Source organism: Mobula hypostoma, chromosome 21 (assembly GCF_963921235.1).
Source record: "Mobula hypostoma chromosome 21, sMobHyp1.1, whole genome shotgun sequence".
Taxonomy (NCBI): domain Eukaryota; kingdom Metazoa; phylum Chordata; class Chondrichthyes; order Myliobatiformes; family Myliobatidae; genus Mobula; species Mobula hypostoma.
The window spans coordinates 60,614,553-60,635,077 of record NC_086117.1 but is presented as its reverse complement, the minus strand read 5'-3'; the positions used below and the strand labels follow the sequence as shown (position 1 = coordinate 60,635,077).

Genomic DNA, 20,525 nt, shown 5'->3' with positions numbered 1-20,525 from the left:
AACCCCTAATAAACGATGCTGACCTTAAGGTTCTGTTGCTGGTCAAGGCTCCAAGAAGCTACAACCTTTTCTGACGAGCCAGAGATACCCTTGACTTTTTCCGGATCAAAGTCAAGACACATGATTGGCTCTTTGTGGCAGGTGAGACGGCTCAACATTTTCTTTTCCGATAGGTCCCACAGGGTCACTGATCCGTCCTCGTATCCAATCAATATTGAAGGCCGAGAACAGGAAGGAGGCTAGTCAAAAACAAAAGCAGAGACAGACAGTAATGCAGTATGTAATGTACATTGATAAACCCAGAACTTTGATGCAGTTAAACTGTAAATATATTAAAAAATAAAACCTACAGTTTGCCCAGTATTACCAAGAAACAGGGTAGTGGATTCAACCCAGTACAGCACGAAAGTAGCATCCATCATCAGAGATTCTCACCATCCAGGTCATCCCCTTTTGTCGCTGCTGCCATCAGGTAGAAACTATGAGAGCCTCAGGACTCTCACTACCAGCTTCAAGAACAGTTACTACCCCTCAACCATCAGGTTCTGAAACAAAGGAGATAACTTCACTCCCCTTCCACAACCAATGATCCCACTTCAAGGACTCTTTATCTCATTTTCCTGTTATTTACTGCTTCTTATTTATATTCACATGTGCCCAGTTTGTCATCTTTGTTAGGCCATTTCTGGGGTTAGGACATGTAAATTTTGACTTCAGCAGCAAACCTTCAGATCTGAATATGGACTGTAGATTAAATTTAAAATGCAGCACTGGACAATAGGTTCCTAATAGCCATGAACCGTAGTTAATTGAAAAACCAGACAATGTTGATTAGCATTGTCTGTAGTGTATGTGTGAAGAAAAAACTGTGAAAGTTTCATGTAATTCAAAGGAAGCATTGTAGATACATTGTAAATATAGAATTGTCCTCTGATCTTTAGCATATAAAATATCATATAGTGTTGGGTTGAGCAGGACTCTTCCTCCAAAAGGGGTCTCAATATGATGCCAGCTGTATCTCATTTTGTTGAATAAAGAGACTGCTCCATATCTACCAGCTGTGTCTCTCCAGTGACTTCTTGCATGCGACAACAGTCTTCTGCACTCTGGTTGACCTGTCATTGAACCATAGAACCATAGAACATTACAGCACAGAAACAGGCCTTTTGGCCCTTCTTGGCTGTGCTGAACCATTTTTCTGCCTAGTCCCACTGACCAGCACCTGGACCATATCCCTCCATACACCTCTCATCCATATACCTGTCCAAGTTTTTCTTGAATGTTAAAAGTGAGCCTGCATTTACCACTTCATCTGGCAGCTCATTCCACACTCTCACCACTCTCTGTGTGAAGCCCCCCCCCAATGTTCCCTTTAAACTTTTCCCCCTTCACCCTTAACCCATGTCCTCTGGTTTTTTCTCCCTTAGCCTCAGTGGAAAAAGCCTGCTTGCATTCACTCTATCTATACCCATCATAATTTTATATACCTCTGTCAAATCTCCCCTCATTCTTCTACGCTCCAGGGAATCAAGTCCGAACCTATTCAACCTTTCTCTGTACAGTTTCTCAAGTAATTGATCCCGTTATAGTTACTATTCTACACATTTGCTGAGTATGCCCACAGGAAAATGAAACTAAGGGTTATATATGGTGGCATATATGTACTTTGATAACAAAATTTACTTTAATTTTGAGATGCAGCATAAAATCTCAGCAGGCAAATGACAATTATTAGAATGGATGAAGCAAGCTCAAGGAGCCTATCCTATTCTTGTGTTCTAGCTGTTCTCAAATAAATGCATTCAGAACTGTTTCCCAAGTCCCACTTAAGTTGGTACGTGTTCATTATTTGTGAATTAACTGCTATCCTCATCTGAAATCAAAGTCATTACCACCATTATTAAGGATGATTTATTACTGATTCCTGTAGTTCCTAGAATTCCTGAAGCCTTCGCACTCACCCACTGTGTTCATTGTTTTACTGCATTAATAAAACATGTAATACAAATCAGGTTTTTTATCACTGACTTATGTCTTGTAATTTGTTGTCTTGTGGCCCCAGTACAATGTAATTCATAAAATGTACTATAAATTACTGCATATATATGCAAATACATACTCACAAATATATAAGGTACTGTGCAAAGGCACATATATATAGCTAGGGTGTCTAAGACATTTTCATAGTACTGTAGTAATTTTACGTATTGCATTGTACTGCTGTCATAAAAAAAAACAAATTTCCTGAGATAAGTGAGTGATGATAAACCTGATTCTGATCTGGGTCTCTATTGTGGACTGAGAGTGGGAAGGGGACAGGGAGAGGGAATCATGGTTGGGAGAAGGGGAAGGGAGAGGGGAGGGAGTGGGAAGCATCAGAGATACATTCTGTAATGATCAAATGACCATGCCTGGTGTCTCAAGGCTGGGTGTGTCTGCACCTACATCATGCCCCACCACTGGCACTCCTCTGCTACCTGTCCCACATCCCTCCATCCTCACCATTCCCAACATCTTTTGCTCCAGGCAGATGTACAAAGCTAACAACAGGAATTCTGCAGATGCTGGAAATTCAAGCAACACACATCAAAGTTGCTGGTGAACGCAGCAGGCCAGGCAGCATCTCTAGGAAGAGGCGCAGTCGACGTTTCAGGCCGAGACCCTTCGTCAGGACTAACTGAAGGAAGAGTGAGTAAGGGATTTGAAAGCTGGAGGGGGAGGGGGAGATCCAAAATGATAGGAGAAGACAGGAGGGGGAGGGATAGAGCCGAGAGCTGGACAGGTGATAGGCAAAAGGGGATACGAGAGGATCACGGGACAGGAGGTCCGGGAAGAAAGACGGGGGGGGGGTGACCCAGAGGATGGGCAAGAGGTATATTCAGAGGGACAGAGGGAGAAAAAGGAGAGTGAGAGAAAGAATGTGTGCATAAAAATGAGTAACAGATGGGGTACGAGGGGGAGGTGGGGCCTAGCGGAAGTTAGAGAAGTCAATGTTCATGCCATCAGGTTGGAGGCTACCCAGACGGAATATAAGGTGTTGCTCCTCCAACCTGAGTGTGGCTTCATCTTTACAGTAGAGGAGGCCGTGGATAGACATGTCAGAATGGGAATGGGATGTGGAATTAAAATGTGTGGCCACTGGGATGTACAAAGCTGTTCTCCACTCCACATTGACAAATACAGAACTGTGAAATAGTTTTAGGCAGCCTTTGACTTTTGCACAGTGCTGTATGTATGAATGCCACACCAGTGTAACAGTTAGCGTGACACTATTACAGCTCAGGGCGTTCTGGAGTACTTTTCTAGTGCCATTCTGTAAGGAGTCTCTGTACTTCCTCCCCATGAAATACGTGGGTGTTCTGGATTCCCACAGTCTAAAGATGTACTGGGTAGGCTAAATGGTCATTGTAAATTGTCCTATGATTAGGTTAGGGTTAAATTGGAGGATGTTGAGCTGTTGGGTTGGTGCGGCTTGAAGTGCCAAAAGGACCTAGTCCACAGATTTTAAAAAGGCCATAAGACATCGGAGCAGAATTAGGCCATTCAGCCCATCAATCCTGTCCACCATTCCATCATCATGGCTGCTATATTATCACTCTCAAACCTATTCTCCTGTCTTCTCCCTGTAATCTTACACAAATTACCACTTGGTAAAATTCCGATATTCTTCTATCCATCTGTGGTCTGATGGTTTGGCATATGATATTAAATATGTTTCCTGTGTTCCTCAATGAACCCCAGCTCCCAAACCGTACACTCCTATCTCCTGATAATAATCAGTGCCCAGATCCTGAATTCCCTTGAAACTCATTTCCCATGCTCCCTTGAGATTTGTCAGGCCCTGGTTTCCCCTGATCCTTTTAGATTCTGAGGCCCCATTTCTCATTCTCCTCTGAAATTCACCAGAGCCGGATTCCCACGAGACCCAACAGAACTTTGGATCCCATTATGACCCTCAGGGACCTGGCTCTGACGAGACCCATCAGGACCCCGGATCCCACGAGGACCGTCAGGGCCCCGGCTCCCACAAGGACCGTCAGCATAGTTCCCTTTAAGCTGGGCGCGTGTGTGCGCACACACACGTTTTTCAACCAGCGCACAAAGGAAATTAATGTGCTCACAAAAGGTTAGTTACCTAAAATAATGTAGTTGTTAATAATTATACTTATTGAAAATAATCTTTTACCTAACTGTTTCTGTTAACTAGTTAGTCGGTTTTTCAAATACCACAATGTACGTCGCTAGTTTACATCACCTCACCGATCCTGTTCCGGTTTGTACAGCTGCATCACGGCGGCAGCCATATTTGGCAGACAGTGTTCATATCGTAAAGTTTACAAAGATCTGTTTCAAATCCTGTAGATAGCTTACTAAGTTTTTATTGGAAAAAATATTGCTTCACTTTGTCGAATTCAAAAGAAGCGAAGGGTGTGAAGCGCAAAAGAACTGCAAATTTGTTCAAAGTTGAATGGCTTAACAAAATAGTAGAAACTGTTACCCTGAAAGCTCATGAGGTCATGAACGTTCAGCTACAAGAAATATTTATGTATGATACGGAAACTGGAGTTATCTGTTTGTATTGTCGTGATGCGAAAGTTGCTGGAGAATTTGCTAGTGGAAAGAAGTGGGATGATATTTGGAAACTTGACTTTCTGAAGTGTCATTTGGCAAGTAAATTACATTTGGATGGTGTACAAAAGCTCAGGCAACAGAACCTGTCATTACCTGTTACAGGAGTGCTACGCATGTTACGGGTGAGTGCAGATGAGCGAGAGCGAAAATGATCAAACCCAGAGGAGATCAAAGTTGAGGTACAAGAATGGTCAGCTTTTGATTTCTCCGCAATTGCAGATTGTGACTTCACATTTGGCGATGAACAAGTTAATGCCTTATGTCTAAAATATGATTTTCTAGCTGAAAATATTGTAATAGACAGTTTAATGATTTCAAATTTTCTGTGCAAGAAAAAATTAAATCCAAACCGATTTCAAACTTTGCTCAAATGGTGGTATTTGTACTTCAAAATGAACAGTTTTGCGACCTTGCACAGTTGATGGACATTGGGGGAACCTTTCTTGTGTCTAGTGTGGACTGTGAGCGAGGTTTTAGCCTAATGAATCAACTCAAAAACAAGCTGAGAAACCGTTTAGGTGAATGTCATTTGGATATGTTAATGAGAATCAAAAGCTATCAATGGGATGAAAGTTCTATTAGTCGAGATAGAGTTTACAAAGAATGGGTAAATGCCAAAGACAGGAGAGAGAAAAAAATAATTAAGTGACTTAAACATGATAAAAATTAAATATCTCCAACCTGATGGCATGAACATTGACTTCTCTAACTTCCGTTAATGCCCCTCCTCCCCTTCATACCCCATCCCTTATTTATTTATTATTATGATTTTTTTTCTTTCCCCTTTTTCTTCTCTCTTTTTTCTCCCTCTGTCCCTCTCACTATAACTCCTTGCCCATCCTCTGGGCTTCCCCCCTCCCCCCTTCTTTCTCCCTCGGCCTCCCGTCCCATGATCCTCTCCCTTCTCCAGCCTCGTATCCCTTTTGCCAATCAACTTTCCAGCTCTTAGCTCCATCCCTCCCCCTCCTGTCTTCTCCTATCATTTCGGATCTCCCCCTTCCCCTCCCACTTTCAAATCTCTTACTATCAGTTAGTCCTGATGAAGGGTCTCGGCCCGGAACATCGACTTCCTATAGATGCTGCCTGGCCTGCTGTGTTCACCAGCATTTTTTTGTGTGTGTGACTGAAATTTATGTATGTTATTTTGTTGTTATTCTGTGCAGTTTTATGTCAAATATTTTGTAAACCTACATAAACTGGCCCATGTGTGCATTCAGTGCACACATACTTTTGTCACAGGAAAAAAATTTGCACAACATAAAATTTTTGCGCACACTGACTACTAAAAATTAGAGGGAACATTGCCCATCAGGGCCCTGGTTCCCATCCTCCTTTGAAACCCACCAGAGCCTCAGCTCCCATGTTTCTTGTAGTTCACTCAAGCCCTGTGTCACACATTAAAAACATTATAATCAGAATTGTCACAAGTACATCGAAGCATACAGTGAAATGCGTCATATCACTTCAGAGAGGTTTGCAGCGTCGACACAGTTACAGTGCCAACACAACATGCCCACAACTTATTAACCCGAAAGCATACATCTTTAGAACGTGTGAGGAAAGCAGAGCGTCCAGGACAATCGCAGGCGATCACGGGGAGAACATTCAAATTGTAGACAGGAACTGAATCCCGATACTACAGCTGACACCGTAAAGCATTGCTGTAACTGTTTCATTATGCATTGCCTTGGTGCTTCCCATGTAGACTTCAAAATTAATTCTAATACTGGGTGACATCTATAAAAACAATATTAAAGTTTATTAAAATCTGAAAAGCCCTCCACTGGTCAACGTCAACCTTGGATGTTGTGTCTCAGCTGTCTACGTGATAGCCAAGCCAGGGCAGTACGATATGGAGAGCAAGCTGTTGCCCATGCAGCAGACTCCCCCTCTCCACACTTAGGCAGTTCTGAGTAAAAAAATTCTAATTGGTAAGAATTGGGCAATAATCATATTTCCACAAAGTGATTACTAAGGCAGCTTTGTCCATCTACACTGTTCTTAAGGGTCTGCATTAAAGTTCAAAGCTCAAAATAAATTTTATTATTGAAATACACACATCACCATATGCAACCCTGACATTAATTTTCTTGTGGGAATACTCAACAAATCTATAGAATAATTACTGAAACAGAATCAATGAAAGACCACCTAACCAGGGCATTCAACCAAGTGCTGAAGACAACAAACTATGGAAAAACAAAAAGAAGAAATAATAATAATAAAGTCAGAGTTACAGAGAAGTACAGCACAGAAACAGGCCCTTCGTCCCATCTAGTCCATGCCAAAATCCTTTTGAACTGCCTACTCCTAAGCACCTGTACCAGGACCATAGCCCTCCATTCCCCTAACCATGTACTTCTACAAGCTTCCCTTAAACATTGATATTGAGCTCGCATGAACCACATGCTGGCAAGCTCATTCCACACTCTCATGACCCTCTGAGTGAAGATATTTCCCTTAAATTCACCTTTCACCTTTAAGCCACGGCCTCTGGTTGTAGTCCCAACCGACCTCAGTGGAAAAAGCCTGCTGCATTTACTCTATCTCTACCCCTTGTAATTTTGTATACTCGATCAAATCTCCTCTCAATCTTCGAAGTTCTAAAGAACACAATCTTAACCTATTCAATCTTTCCTTATAACTTAGGTTCTCCAGACCCAGGAACATCCTTGTAAATTTTCTCTGCACTCCTTCAACCTTGTTTACATCCTGTAGATAGGTGACCAAAACTGCACACAATACTCCAAATGAGGCCTTACCAACATCTTATACAACTTCAACATACATCCCAACCTCTATACTCAATAAATTGATTTATGAAGGCCAAGGTTCCAAATGCTTTCTTTACTGTGACAGCACATTCAACGAATTATGTACCTGTATTCCCAGATCCCTTTGTTCTACGACACATTCCTCAGTGCCCTACCGTTCACAGTGTAAGACCTATCCTAGTTGATCCTGCTGAAGTGCAACACCTCTCACTTGTCCACATTAAATTCCATCTGCCACCTGATGCAGGTCCCTCTGCAAGCCATGATAGCCTCCTTACAATGCACCACACCCCCAGTCTTCGTGCCACCTGTAAATGTGCTGATCCCGTTAACCACATCATCATCTAGGTCATTGATATAGATGACAAACAACAAAAGACCCAGCACTGATCCCTTCAGCACACCACTAGTCACAGGCCTCCAGTCAGAGAGGCAACCCTCTACTACAGTACCACTCTCTGGCTTCTCCCACAAAGCCAGTGTCTAATCTTAATTTACTACCTTATCCAAAATGTCAAGTGACTGAACTTTCTTGATCAGCTTCCCATGCAGTACCTTGTCAAATGCCTTACTAAAGTCCATGTAGACAACATCCACTGCCTTGCCTTCATCCACTTTCCAGGTTACTTCTTCAAAAAACTCTATAAGATTGGTTAGACATGACCTACCACACACAAAGCCACGCTGGCTATCTTTTTATCAGCCCATGTACTTACATATCTGATCCAATAACTTTCCCACAACTGATGTCAGACTCACTGACCCATAATTTCCTAGTTTCTATTTGGAGCCTTTGAAACAGTGAAACAACATTGGCTATCCTCCAATCCTCTGGAACCTCTCCTGTTACTAAGGGTGTTTTAAGTATCCCTGCTAGGGCCCTGGCAATTTCTGCACTCGCCTCCTGTAGGGTCCAAGGGAACATCTTGTCAGGTCCTGAGGATTTAACCACCCTGATACACCTCAGGGTAGCAAACACCTCCTCCTCTGTAATGTGTACAGGGTCTACAAAGTTGATGATGCTTTGCCTCACTTCTATAGCTCTGTATTCGTCTCCCCAATAAATACAGATGCAAAGAATACACTTAAGATCTCATGTTTAGGCTCCACACATGGATTATCATTCTTATCCCTCGCAATCCTTTTGCTCTTAACATACCCATAGAACTCTTAACATCCCTTAGGATTCTCCTTCATCTTCACCGCTAGAGCAACCTTTTGCCTTCTTTTAGCCCTCCCAATTTCTTTCTTAAGTGTTCTCTTGCATTTCTTATACTCCACAAGCACCTCATTTGTTCCTACTTGCCTAGACCTGCTTGGCACCTCCATTTTTCTCTTAACCAGGGGCTCAATATCTCTTGAAAACCAAGGTTCCCCACACTTGTTATCTTTACCTTTTATTCTGACAGACACATACAAGCTTTGTACCCTCAAGATTTCGTTTTTGAAGGCCCCCAACTTTCCAAATACACTTTTGCCAAAAAACAGCCTGTCCCAATCCACACTTTCCATATAACTTCTTATACCATCAAAATTGACCTTTCTCCAATTTAGAATCTCAACTTGCAGACCAGACCCATCTCCTTGCATATTTACTTTGAAAATAACGACAGTATGGTGACTGGATGCAAAGTACTCCCCAACACAAACTTCTGTCACCTGTCTTGTCTCATTCCCTGATAGTACGTCCAGAATCGCACACTCTCTCATTGGGACTTCTATGTGCTGATGAGGGAAACTTCATCTGAACATATTTGACAAATTCTATCCCATCTAGCCCTTTTACAATATGGGATTCCCAATCAATATGTGGAAAGTTAAAATCACCTGCAATAACAACCTTACGTTTCTTGCAGATGTGTTCCTTTAAATCCTTAGGACTGTTGGGTGGTCAGTAATATAGCCCATTATCGTGGTCATAGCTTTCTGATTTCTCAGTTCCACCCATAACAGCTCACTCGTTGAGTTCTCCGGTCTGTTCTGATGGAGCAACACTAGTCCTGCCCCTCTTGCAACCAAGTCTTACTAATGGCTACCATGACATAATTCCAGGTGTTGATCCATGCCCGGGGCTTATCCGCCTTTCTTACATTACTTCTTGTTTTGAAATATATGCAACTCAAGACACTAGTCACACTATGCTCAACCTTTTCATCCACAACTTTCTCTGAGGTCTTACCAACACCTGCCTCCACAACATCTCCACTAATTGTTCTGGCACTTCGGTTCACATCTAGTTTAAACCACCCCATGCAGCATTAATAAATGGAGAGATTCAGTGCCAAAGAGCCAAATACTGTGACTTTCCCTTGTTAGTTCAACCCCAACCCTGACAGCATCCAGAGTGATATACCTGTTGTTGAGGGGGATGGCCACAGGGGTATTCTGCACTGGCTCCTTAACCCTTTTTCCCTTCCTGACTGTCACCCAGTTTCCTGTACTTTGGGTGTAACTAACTCTCTTTCTTTCTTTTTAAATCTTTTTATTGAATAAGTATACAAAAAAGGTAAGCCATATAAACATTAATACAATGTTAAAGTATAATAAAATTCCAAAAGGTATCAATACCAAAAAAAATACTACAAACAATGTAATTTAAACATAAGAAACCAAGATAACATAATAGTATACTAAATTTTATATATATCAATGGAAAAAAAAGAAAAAAAAACCCCAAAAAAAAACCCACCGTGCAACTAACTAAAAGCAAAGCAAAGCATTGGGCTAACTTGAAACCAAACAGAGTTAAACTTAAAATCACGTCCTCAATCCCGACCTCCATTAAAAACAGTGAAAAAAAAACAAGAAGGGTAAATATTACATTAAATGAAAATATTGAATAAAAGGTCCCCAAATCTGTTCAAATTTAAATGAAGAATCATAAAGGTTACTTCTAATTTTCTCCAAATTCAAACATAAAATCGTCTGAGAAAACCAAAAAAAGGTAGTTGGAGCATTAAGCTCTTTCCAATGTTGTAAAATACATCTTTTCGCCATTAAAGTAAGAAATGCAATCATTCTACGGGCTGAAGGGGAAAGATTACTAGAAATTTTAGGTAGTCCAAAGATAGCAGTAATAGGGTGAGGAGAGATATCTATATTTAATACCTTAGAAATAATATTAAAAATATCTCTCCAAAAAGTTTCCAAAGTAGGGCAAGACCAAAACATATGAGTTAAAGAGGCTATCTGCCCCGAACATCTATCACAGAAAGGATTAATATGCGAGTAAAAACGCGCTAACTTATCTTTGGACATATGTGCTCTATGAACCACTTTAAATTGAATTAGGGAATGTTTAGCACAAATAGAGGAAGTATTAACTAATTGTAAAATCTGCCCCCAATCATCCACAGAAATGGTAAGCCCCAATTCCTGTTCCCAATCTACCCTAATCTTATCAAATGGAGCTTTCCTAAGTTTCATAATAATATTATAAATCATAGCCGATGCACCTTTCTGACATGGATTGAGGTTAATTATCGAATCTAAAATATATGTAGGAGGAAGCATTGGAAAGGAAGAAAGTATAGTACTTAGGAAATTTCTAACTTGTAAATATCTAAAAAAATGTATTCTTGATAAGTTATATTTATTAGATAATTGTTCAAAAGACATAAGGGAACCATCTAAAAATAAATCCAAAAACCGTAAAATACCCTTAAGTCTTCCAAGTTTGAAAAGCGCGATCCGTAAAAGAGGGAGGAAAAAATATGTTACCTAAAATAGGAATCGCTAACCCGAATTGATTAAGATCAAAAAATTTTCTGAATTGAAACCAAATGCGCAAAACATATTTAACTATCGGGTTAGAGACCTGCTTAAGGCGTTTCGAATCAAAAGGGAGAGAGGAGCCTAAAGTAGAGCCAAGTGTATAACCCTGAACAGATTGTAGTTCCAATGCTACCCATTTAGGAATAGATAGTATGTCCTGATCAAGTAACCAAAATTTCATATGTCGAATATTAATAGCCCAATAATAGAATCTAAAGTTAGGTAATGCTAACCCTCCATCTCTCTTGGCTTTCTGTAAATGTATTTTACCCAGTCTCGGATTCTTATTCTGCCAAATAAATGAAGAAATTTTAGAGTCAACTTTATCAAAGAAAGATTTTGGAACAAAAATTGGTAATGCCTGAAACACATATAAAAATTTTGGCAAAAAAAACATCTTAACTGCATTAATACGACCAATCAAAGTTAAATATAAGGGAAACCATTTAGATGAAAGTTGAGTAATATGGTCTATTAATGGTAAAAAGTTAGTCTTAAATAAATCTTTGTATTTACAAGTAATTTTAATCCCAAGATATGAGAAATAATTATTAATCAATTTAAATGGAAATTTATAATATAAGGGAAGATGTTTATTAATCGGAAAAAGTTCACTCTTACTAAGATTTAATTTATAACCTGAAAAAAAACCAAATTGTGCTAATAACTCTAAAACAGCAGGAATGGATTTCTCAGGATTAGAAATATATAAAAGTAAATCATCAGCATAGAGTGATAATTTATGGGACTTTAATCCCCGAGTTATCCCAGTAATATTTGAAGATTCTCGAATGGCAATTGCAAGAGGTTCTAATGCAATATCAAATAATAGGGGACTAAGAGGACAGCCTTGTCGAGTACCTCGAAAGAGAGGAAAAAAAGGTGAGTTTAAAGAGTTAGTACGAACCGAGGCTACAGGGGAATGATATAACAGTTTAATCCAGGATATAAATTTCAAGCTAAAATTAAACATTTCAAGCACCTTAAATAAATAAGGCCATTCTACTCTATCAAAAGCTTTCTTGGCATCTAAAGAAATAACACACTCAGGAACATTTTGTGAGGGAGTATAAACGATATTTAACAATGTACGAATATTATAAAAAGAGTAACGACCTTTAATAAAACCTGTTTGGTCTTCCGAAATAATAGAAGGAAGTACTTTTTCTAGTCTATTTGCTAATAACTTAGAAAAAACTTTAGAATCAACATTTAATAAAGATATTGGTCTATAAGATGCACATTGAGCAGGGTCTTTATCCTTCTTTAGTATTAGAGAAATTGATGCTCTATTAAAAGATTCAGGAAGTTTACCAAGTTTCAGAGAAGCCTCAAAAACCCTACAGAGCCAAGGGATCAATAAAGAAGCAAAACATTTATAAAATTCAACGGTAAACCCATCCGGGCCAGGAGCTTTCCCCAGATTCATAGAAAAAATAACATTCTTAATCTCATCCATTGTAATGGAAGTATCTAATAAAGAAGACATATCCTGTGAAATCTGAGGGAAGTGTAACTTATCTAAAAAATCATTCATATATTTAGAATCTCGAGGAGACTCTGATTGATATAAAGAAGAATAAAAATCACAAAAGGTTTGATTAATCCCCACATGATCCAATATCAATCGATCATTTTGGTTATAAATCTGATTGATTTGAGATTTAACATAATTAGATTTCAATTGATTAGCCAGCAGCTTGCCAATTTTGTCACTGTGAACATAAAAGTCACTTCTTGTTTTCTTTAATTGGTTTACAATCGAGGACGAGAGTAGTAAACTGTGTTCCATTTGAAGTTCAGTTCTTTGTTTGTATAACTCCTCAGAAGGAGCCATAACATATTTCTTATCAATTTCTTTCATCTTGTCCACAATTGCCATCTCCTCCTGCTTCTGTTTCTTCCTCAAAGCAGCAGAATACGAAATAATCTGACCCCGAATATAGGCTTTAAAAGTGTCCCAAAGAGTGTTAAGCGAAATATCCTCTGTATGGTTAATTGTAAAAAAAAGCTCAATCTGTTCATTCATAAAGTTAACAAAGTCCGAGTCCTGAAGCAACAGCGAATTAAAACGCCATTGTCTATTATTTGGTATATTGGCCATAATTTTAATAGAAAGCTTAAGTGGAGCATGATCCGAAATGGTTATAGAATCATAATCACATTTAATCACTGAAGGAATAAGACGAGAATCAATAAAAAAATAATCAATTCTTGAATAGGAATGATGGACATGTGAAAAGAAGGAAAAATCTTTTTCCTGAGGATGCAGAAAACGCCAAATGTCCGTCGACCCAGAATCAGAAAGGAAAAAGTTAATCAAATTTGCAGATTTATTAGGTAAGGTCCGTAAAGGAGCCGAACGGTCCAAAGCTGGAGACAAACAGGTATTAAGATCTCCGCCCCAGATCAATGAAAACTCGTTCAAATTCGGAAACTGATTAAACAATGATTTATAAAATTCCGGACAATCCATATTAGGAGCATAAACATTAACCAAAACTAACTCTCTATATGTCCAATTATCAACCCTTCAGACTCCCAAGTGATCCAGAGTTTGTCCAGCTCCAGCTCCAACTCCTTAACATGGATTGTTAGAAGCTGCAGCTGGATGCACTTCTCACAGTTGTAGTTGTCAAGGACACTGGAGGTCTCCATGTCTTCTCACAAGAGGAACATTCAACTATTCTGCCTGACAGCACTACTGTCCTAGCAGAGCAGATGTAAAGAAGAGAAGGGGAAAAAAAACTTAACCTACAACTTTTTTTTTGCTTTCTCTGACTGCAGCCTCCCGTCGCTGAAGCCTCGAAGAACTAAAGCCTCAAGATCACCACTCTGATTCTGTCCACTCAGACGACGGCTGCTGTACTTGCCCCTGCTTTCCTTTAATTTGCTCTTGTTAATCAATCTCAAATGTGGATTGGTCGCCGGTCAAAGCTCTACTATGTTGCCATGACACGCTGCATTCTTTTTTACTCGAGTGGTGGATCTGAGTGAAATCTCCTCCTCTCAAACTTCCGATGTCTGGATTAGTTGCTGGTCAAAGCTCGATAATAAATAAATAAGCAATAAGAATCTAGAACATGAGATGAAGTGTCCTTGAAAGTGAGTCCATTGGTTGTGGGAACGTTTCAAAGATGGTGGCAAGTTAAGTTAAGTGAAGTTATCCCCTTTGGTTCAAGAGCCTGATGGTTGAGGGATAATAATTGTTCTTGAACATGGTGATGTGAGTCCTGAGGCTCCTGTATCTTCTTCTTGATGGCAGCAGTGAGAAGAGAGCATATCCTAGGTGGCAGGGGTCCCTGATGAAGGATGCTGCTTTCTTGCGACAGTGTTTCACGTTCATGTACATGTACTCAGTGGTTGGGAGGGCTTTACCTGTTAATCGAAATAACAGAAAGCACACAGTGCTCGTTCTCTCAAAGATTATAAATAAACCTTGTCGAGAAGGGGTTCCTGACCTGGAGTCCAAAAACCCCTTGCTTAATGGTATAAAAAAGGTTGGGAATCCTTTTTGTATAGTCATTTATCCTGTTATTGGCCCTTATTGTGCCAGGATGTTACATAGGTAGATTAGTGAGATATTTTATTAAATGAAGAAACAATGAACAACACATCCGTTGCTCAGGGTTGATCATGGATGTTGTGTCCTAGCTGTCATACACAAACCAGGGCAGTACAATATGGAGAACAAGCTGTTGCCCTTGCAAGAGGCTCCCTCTCTCCATGCAGCTGATGAATCTAAAGGAATGACAGACACCGATACAGATAAGCACCAGCGACGTTCGCAAGAGTGGGAGGGTGAACAGCCAGAAGTCGTGGTCCATGTAGGTACCAATGAGATAAGTCGGATGAGTGATGCGGTTCTGCATAGGGAGTTCAAGGAGTTAGGTGCTAAATTCAAGGACAGGACCTCCAGAGTAGTAATCTCAAGATTGCAACCCGTGCCACATGTTAATTAGGCCAGAATTGGGAAGATTATACAGTTTAATACCTGGTTAAGGAATTGGTGTAGGAGGAAGGGCATAAGATTTTTGGATCATTGGGCTCTCTCCCAGGGACGGTAGAAGCTGTAAAAGAAGGGACGGTTTACACCTGAAGCTAGAGAAGGACCAATATCCTAGCAGGAGGGTTTGTTAATGCTGCACACATGGTGGGGCTTAAACCAGAGCTGCAGGGGCATGGGATCCAGAGTGCCAGAACAGTTAGTGGAGAGACTGCAGAAAGAAACATGTTGGTAAGACCTCACACAAAGTTTGAGCATGGGGTGACTAGAGTCCTGAGCTCCCCATATTTCAATGCAAGAGGTGATGTAGGAAAGGTGGATGATAGTGCTGAAGATGAGGTAGCTGGTTTACAAAAAGAGGCAATGTGTAGTGAGGAGAGGCTGTTGATAGGGCAAAATTGCAGTCAACAGGATGAGTTGAAACGTAAAAGGCGGACAAAATCTAAAAAGGTGAATACAGGACTGAAGGTGCTGTATTTCAATGGGTGCAGTATACAAAATAAGGTAGATGAATTTGCAGCTCATGGCTGAAAGGAGATTATAGCTGGGAGCTTAATGTCCAAGAATACATATTGTATCAAAAGGACTGGCAGAAAGGCAGACGGGGTGGTGTTGTTCTCTTGGTGAAACATGAAATCAAGTCATTCGAGAGAGGTGATATAGGATTGGAAAGTGTGGACAGAGTTAAGAAACTGCAAAGGCAAAAAGACATTGGTGGGAGTTGTATATAGACCCCCAAACAGTAGTATGGACGTGGTCTACAAATTACAACAGGAAATAGAAAATGCACACCAATGTTACAACAGTCATGGGGATTGCAATATGCAGGTAGATTGGGAAAATCGGGTTGGTGCTGGATTCCAAGAGGGGGAATTTTTAGAGTGCCTATGAGGTGGCTTTTTAGAGCAGCTCATGGTTGAGCCCAGGAGGGGATCAGCTTTTCTAAATTGTGTGTTGTGCAATGAACCAGAATTAAGAGAACATAAATTTAAAAAGCCCTTTGGGGATGGTGATCATGATATGATCAAATTCACCCTGAAGTTTGAGGAGAAGCTAAAGTAAGATATATCAGTATTATAGTGAAGTAAGTGGAATTACAGAGGCATGAGAGAGGAGTTGGCCAGAACTGATTGGAAAACTGGCAGGGATGACAGCATAGCAGCAATGCCTGTAGTTTCTGGAAGCAGTTCAGAAAGCACAGCATACGTACATGCCGAAGAGAAAGAAGTGTTCCAAAGGCAAGATGACACAGCTGTGGCTAACGGGGGAAGTCAAAGCCAACATAAAAGCCAAAGAGAGGGCATATAACAGAACAAAGATTAGTAGGAAGTTAAAGGATTACGAAGCTTTTAAAAACAAACAGAAGGCAACTAAAAAAAGTCGTTAAGAAGGTAAAGATGGAAAACGAAAGTAAGCTAGCCAATAATATTGAAGAGGATTTCAAAGGTTTCCTCAGATATATAAAGTGTAAAAGAGAGGTGGGAGTGGATATCGGACTGCTGGACGACAATGCTGGAGAACAGCTCATGGGTGAGCCCACGAGGGGATCAGCTTTTCTGGATTGGGTGTTGTGCAATGGACAACAAAATGGCGGATGAACTGAGAAAGTATTTTGCATCAGCCTTCACTGTGGAAGACACTAGCAGTATAGTGGAAGTTCCAGGTATCAGGGGTCAAGAATTGTGTGACGTTACCATAACTAGACAGAAGGTTATTAGCAAACTGAAACTTCTGAAGGCAGTTAAGTCACCTGGACCAGAAGGAGGTTGTGAAAGAGGTGGCTGAAGAAATCATGGAGGCATTAGTAATGATCTTTTAAGAATCACTAAATTCTGGAATGGTTCCAGAAGACTAGAAAATTGCAAATGTCTTTCCACTCTTCAAGAAGTGAAAGAGGCAGAAGAAAGGAAACCATAGACCAGTTAGCCTGACTTCAGTGGTTGGGAAGATGTTGGAATCGATTCTTAAGGATGACCTCTCAGGGTACATGGAGACACATAATAAAATAGGCTGTAGTTAGCATGGTTTCCTCAAGGGAATATCTTCCCTGAGATATCTGTTGGAATTCTTTGAAGAAATAACAAGCAGGATAGACAAAGCAGAACTGGTTAATGCTGTATACTTGGATTTTCAGAAGGCCATTAACAAGGTGTCACACATGAAGCTGCTTAACAAGCTATGAGCTCGTAGTATTACAAGAAAGATTCTAGCAGCGATAAAGCAGTGGCTAATTGACAGGAGGTGAAGGGTGGGAATAAAGGGAACCTTTTCTGTTTGGCTGCCGGTGACTAGTGATGTTCCACAGGGGTCTGTGTTGGGACTGCTCCTTTTCACATTATATGTCAACGGTTTGGATGATGGAATTGTTAGCTTTGTTGCAAAGTTTGCTGACGATATGAAGATAGGTGGAGGGGCAGGTGTTTTTGGGGAAGTAGTGAGGCTAGAGAAGGACTTACACAGATTCTGAGAATGGGCAAGGAAGTGGCTGATGGAATAGAGTGTAGGGAAGTGCATGGTCACGCACTTTGGTAGAAGAAATGAAAGGGTTGACTATTTTCTAAATGGAGAAAAAATACAAAAAAAAGAAGCCCAAAGGGACTTAAGCGTCTTCGTGCAGGGTTCCCAAAAGGTTAATTTGCAAGTTGAGTCTATGGTGAGGAAGGCAAATGCAATGTTTGCATTCATTTCAAGAGGACTAGAATATAAAAGCAAGGATGTAATGCTGTGACTTTATTGTGAGCAGTCTTGGGCCCTTTATCTTAGAAAGGATGTGCTGAAATTGGAGAGGGTTCAAGAATTCACAAAAATCATTTCAGTATTGAACGGCTTGTCATATGAAGAGCGTTAAATGGCTCAAGGCCTGTATTCACTAGAATTCAGAAGGAGGGTGACCTCATTGAAACCTAACGAATGGTGAATGGCCTTGATAGAGTGGATGTGGAGAGGAGGATTCTTATGATAGGAGAGTCTAAGACCAGAGGACACAGCCTCAGAATAAAAGGATGTCCTTTTAGAATGGAGATGAGCAGGAATTTCTTTAGCCAGAAAGTGGTGAATCTGTGGAATTCTTTGTCACAGGCAGCTGGGTGGCCAAGTTGAATCCTTTGATAGATTCTTGATTGGTCAGGACATGAAGAGATACGGGGAGAAAGCAGGAAATTGGGGCTGAGAGGAAAGTTGGATCAGCCACGATGAAGTGGTGGAGCAGACTCGATGGGCCAAATGGCCTAATTCTGTTTCTATATTTTATGGTCTTGTGGTCTAGGAGCTCCACTGAACTCCAGGTAGGACAGCCTTACCTCCAGATGTTTCCCTTGGGGTTTACTCACAATGGCTTCCCCATGAGTGGGTACAGGCAGCATAGATTTGAGATCAGAATTTTCCTTCTCCCAGATGAGCTGCCAACCATGGCCAACATACACCATTTGCCAAATTAGGATACTGATAAAAATAACCATCCCTCGTCTTGAAAAGTTGATCAGGCCAGCACCAACAAAGACCTGGGCATGCCAGATGATCAGAAATTTACTGTATTATGTCTGATAACATAAGTGTTTCTAGAAGTGTTTCAACATAGTGTTTCTAGAGCTAGAATTATTGTTGAGAATATCTTGCAACTGATTATTTCTCTTTTATTTCTGTTTGCTCCTTTTAGCCTTTTTATATTTTCATTGATTCCTATTATTACAGTACTGTGCTGTGCAACAGTCTTAAGCACATTTATATAGCTGGGGAAGGGAGAGGGCAGGGAGTGGGAAACACCAGAGAGACATCCTGTAATGATCAATAAACCAATTGTTTGGAATCAAATGACCTTGCCTGGTGTCTCAGGGCTGGGTGTGTCTGCTCCCGCACTACCCGCCCCCGTCCCTGGCACTCCTTCTCTGCCACCTGTGCCAAACCCTTCCTGCGACTTTCCAGCCTCACCAGGAAAACCAACTTGCTCTCCACCACACATGGACAAATACAGTACTGTACAAAAGTCTTGGGCCCCCTAGCTATATATATATGTGTCTAACACTTTTGTCCACATTATATTTTACTTTTATTTAATAAATCACAGTGCATTGTGGATTATTAAATGTATAATGGAATCCATAGAAACTACAGCTATTAAAAAGGTAAACACAGGAGATTTTGCAGATACTAACTCTTCCTTCAGTTAGTCCTGACGAAGGGTCTCGGCCTGAAACGTCGACTGTACCTCTTCTTAGAGGTGCTGCCTGGCCTGCTGCGTTCACCAGCAACTTAGATTTTGCAGATGCTAGAAATCCAGAGGAACTCAGCAGGTCAGGCAGCATCTATGGAAAGTAGTAATGAACTGAATGACCCTTCATCAAGACTCAGCCCAGAATGTTGACGCTTTACTCCTTTCCATAGGTGCTGTCTGACCTACTGAGTTCCTCCAACATTTTGTGTCTTGGATTAAAAACTCCAAGAGGACCACAACGTTGTTGTAGGGTTTGGACACTTGCATGCCTCAATGACCCGGAAAGCTATATTGGCTGGAATCAGGGCCTTGTGCTTTGACTCTTAGTCAGGTATCCCATAACAAACAGGTCAAAGGGAAGAGGTCAAACTAAAAGTGGTCCACTGGTCCTCCAGGTTCAGGGGTTCAGCTCGGGGCTAACAATCCTGACTGGTCAAAAAACAATTGTTATGGAAACAAATTGAAGATCCCTTCTATGTGGCCAAAGAGAGACAGAGATGGAGGACTTTCATTGCTGCCTTAAATGCCAGCAGCATAACAGGCAATTAATAATAATACGATTATTAAAAATGGTTTGCCGTCCCCCAATGAGTTCAAATTTTAGCCAAGAATAAATAAGTTAAAATGCACTGCTTAATAAGTGCATGTTTTTCCACAATACTAATAAAAGTCACATTAGGGTGAAGGGTACCCAGTACAACAGGTGTGGAGCATTAAGAAGCAGTCAAACGACATAGCTGAGATGGATGGAAAAAATCTCAAACGGTTCATCAGCAAAACTACATCAAATCCCAGAGGACAGTGCTCTGAGAAGACAAATGAGATGTGCAACAAACTCCTTTGACCACAGGCCCAAGAAAGACTTCAATAATATAAAAACAGGACCCTGCATCAAAAGTGAAGCCACTGCTGATATTTTTAGTTTTGTCATCAAGTACTTTTTCCCGTTAAACTGTAATTACTATGTGCCAATAGCAAGTAAATAAAAGTTTACAAGAAACATTTTTCAACAATATCCCAAGTTAATTTGTGTAATTTTAGAAACACGTATTTACTTGTGTGTAATGTTGGACTGCCTATATACAGTACTGTGCAAAAGTCTTAGGAACATATAAGATGTTGGCACAGT

General features: G+C 40.5%; 1 protein-coding gene across 4 annotated transcripts in view; it reads right to left on the bottom strand.

Moving 5' to 3' along the window:
* The window catches only part of gnb1l (guanine nucleotide binding protein (G protein), beta polypeptide 1-like), an 82,658-nt gene that overhangs the window by 6,582 nt on the left and 55,551 nt on the right, over positions 1-20,525 (bottom strand). For all 4 annotated transcript variants that reach the window (XM_063073223.1, XM_063073225.1, XM_063073226.1 and 1 more), the window contains one exon: positions 24-239. In XM_063073223.1, the coding sequence (XP_062929293.1) occupies positions 24-239 (216 nt within the window). The remainder of the gene's footprint in view (positions 1-23; positions 240-20,525) is intronic.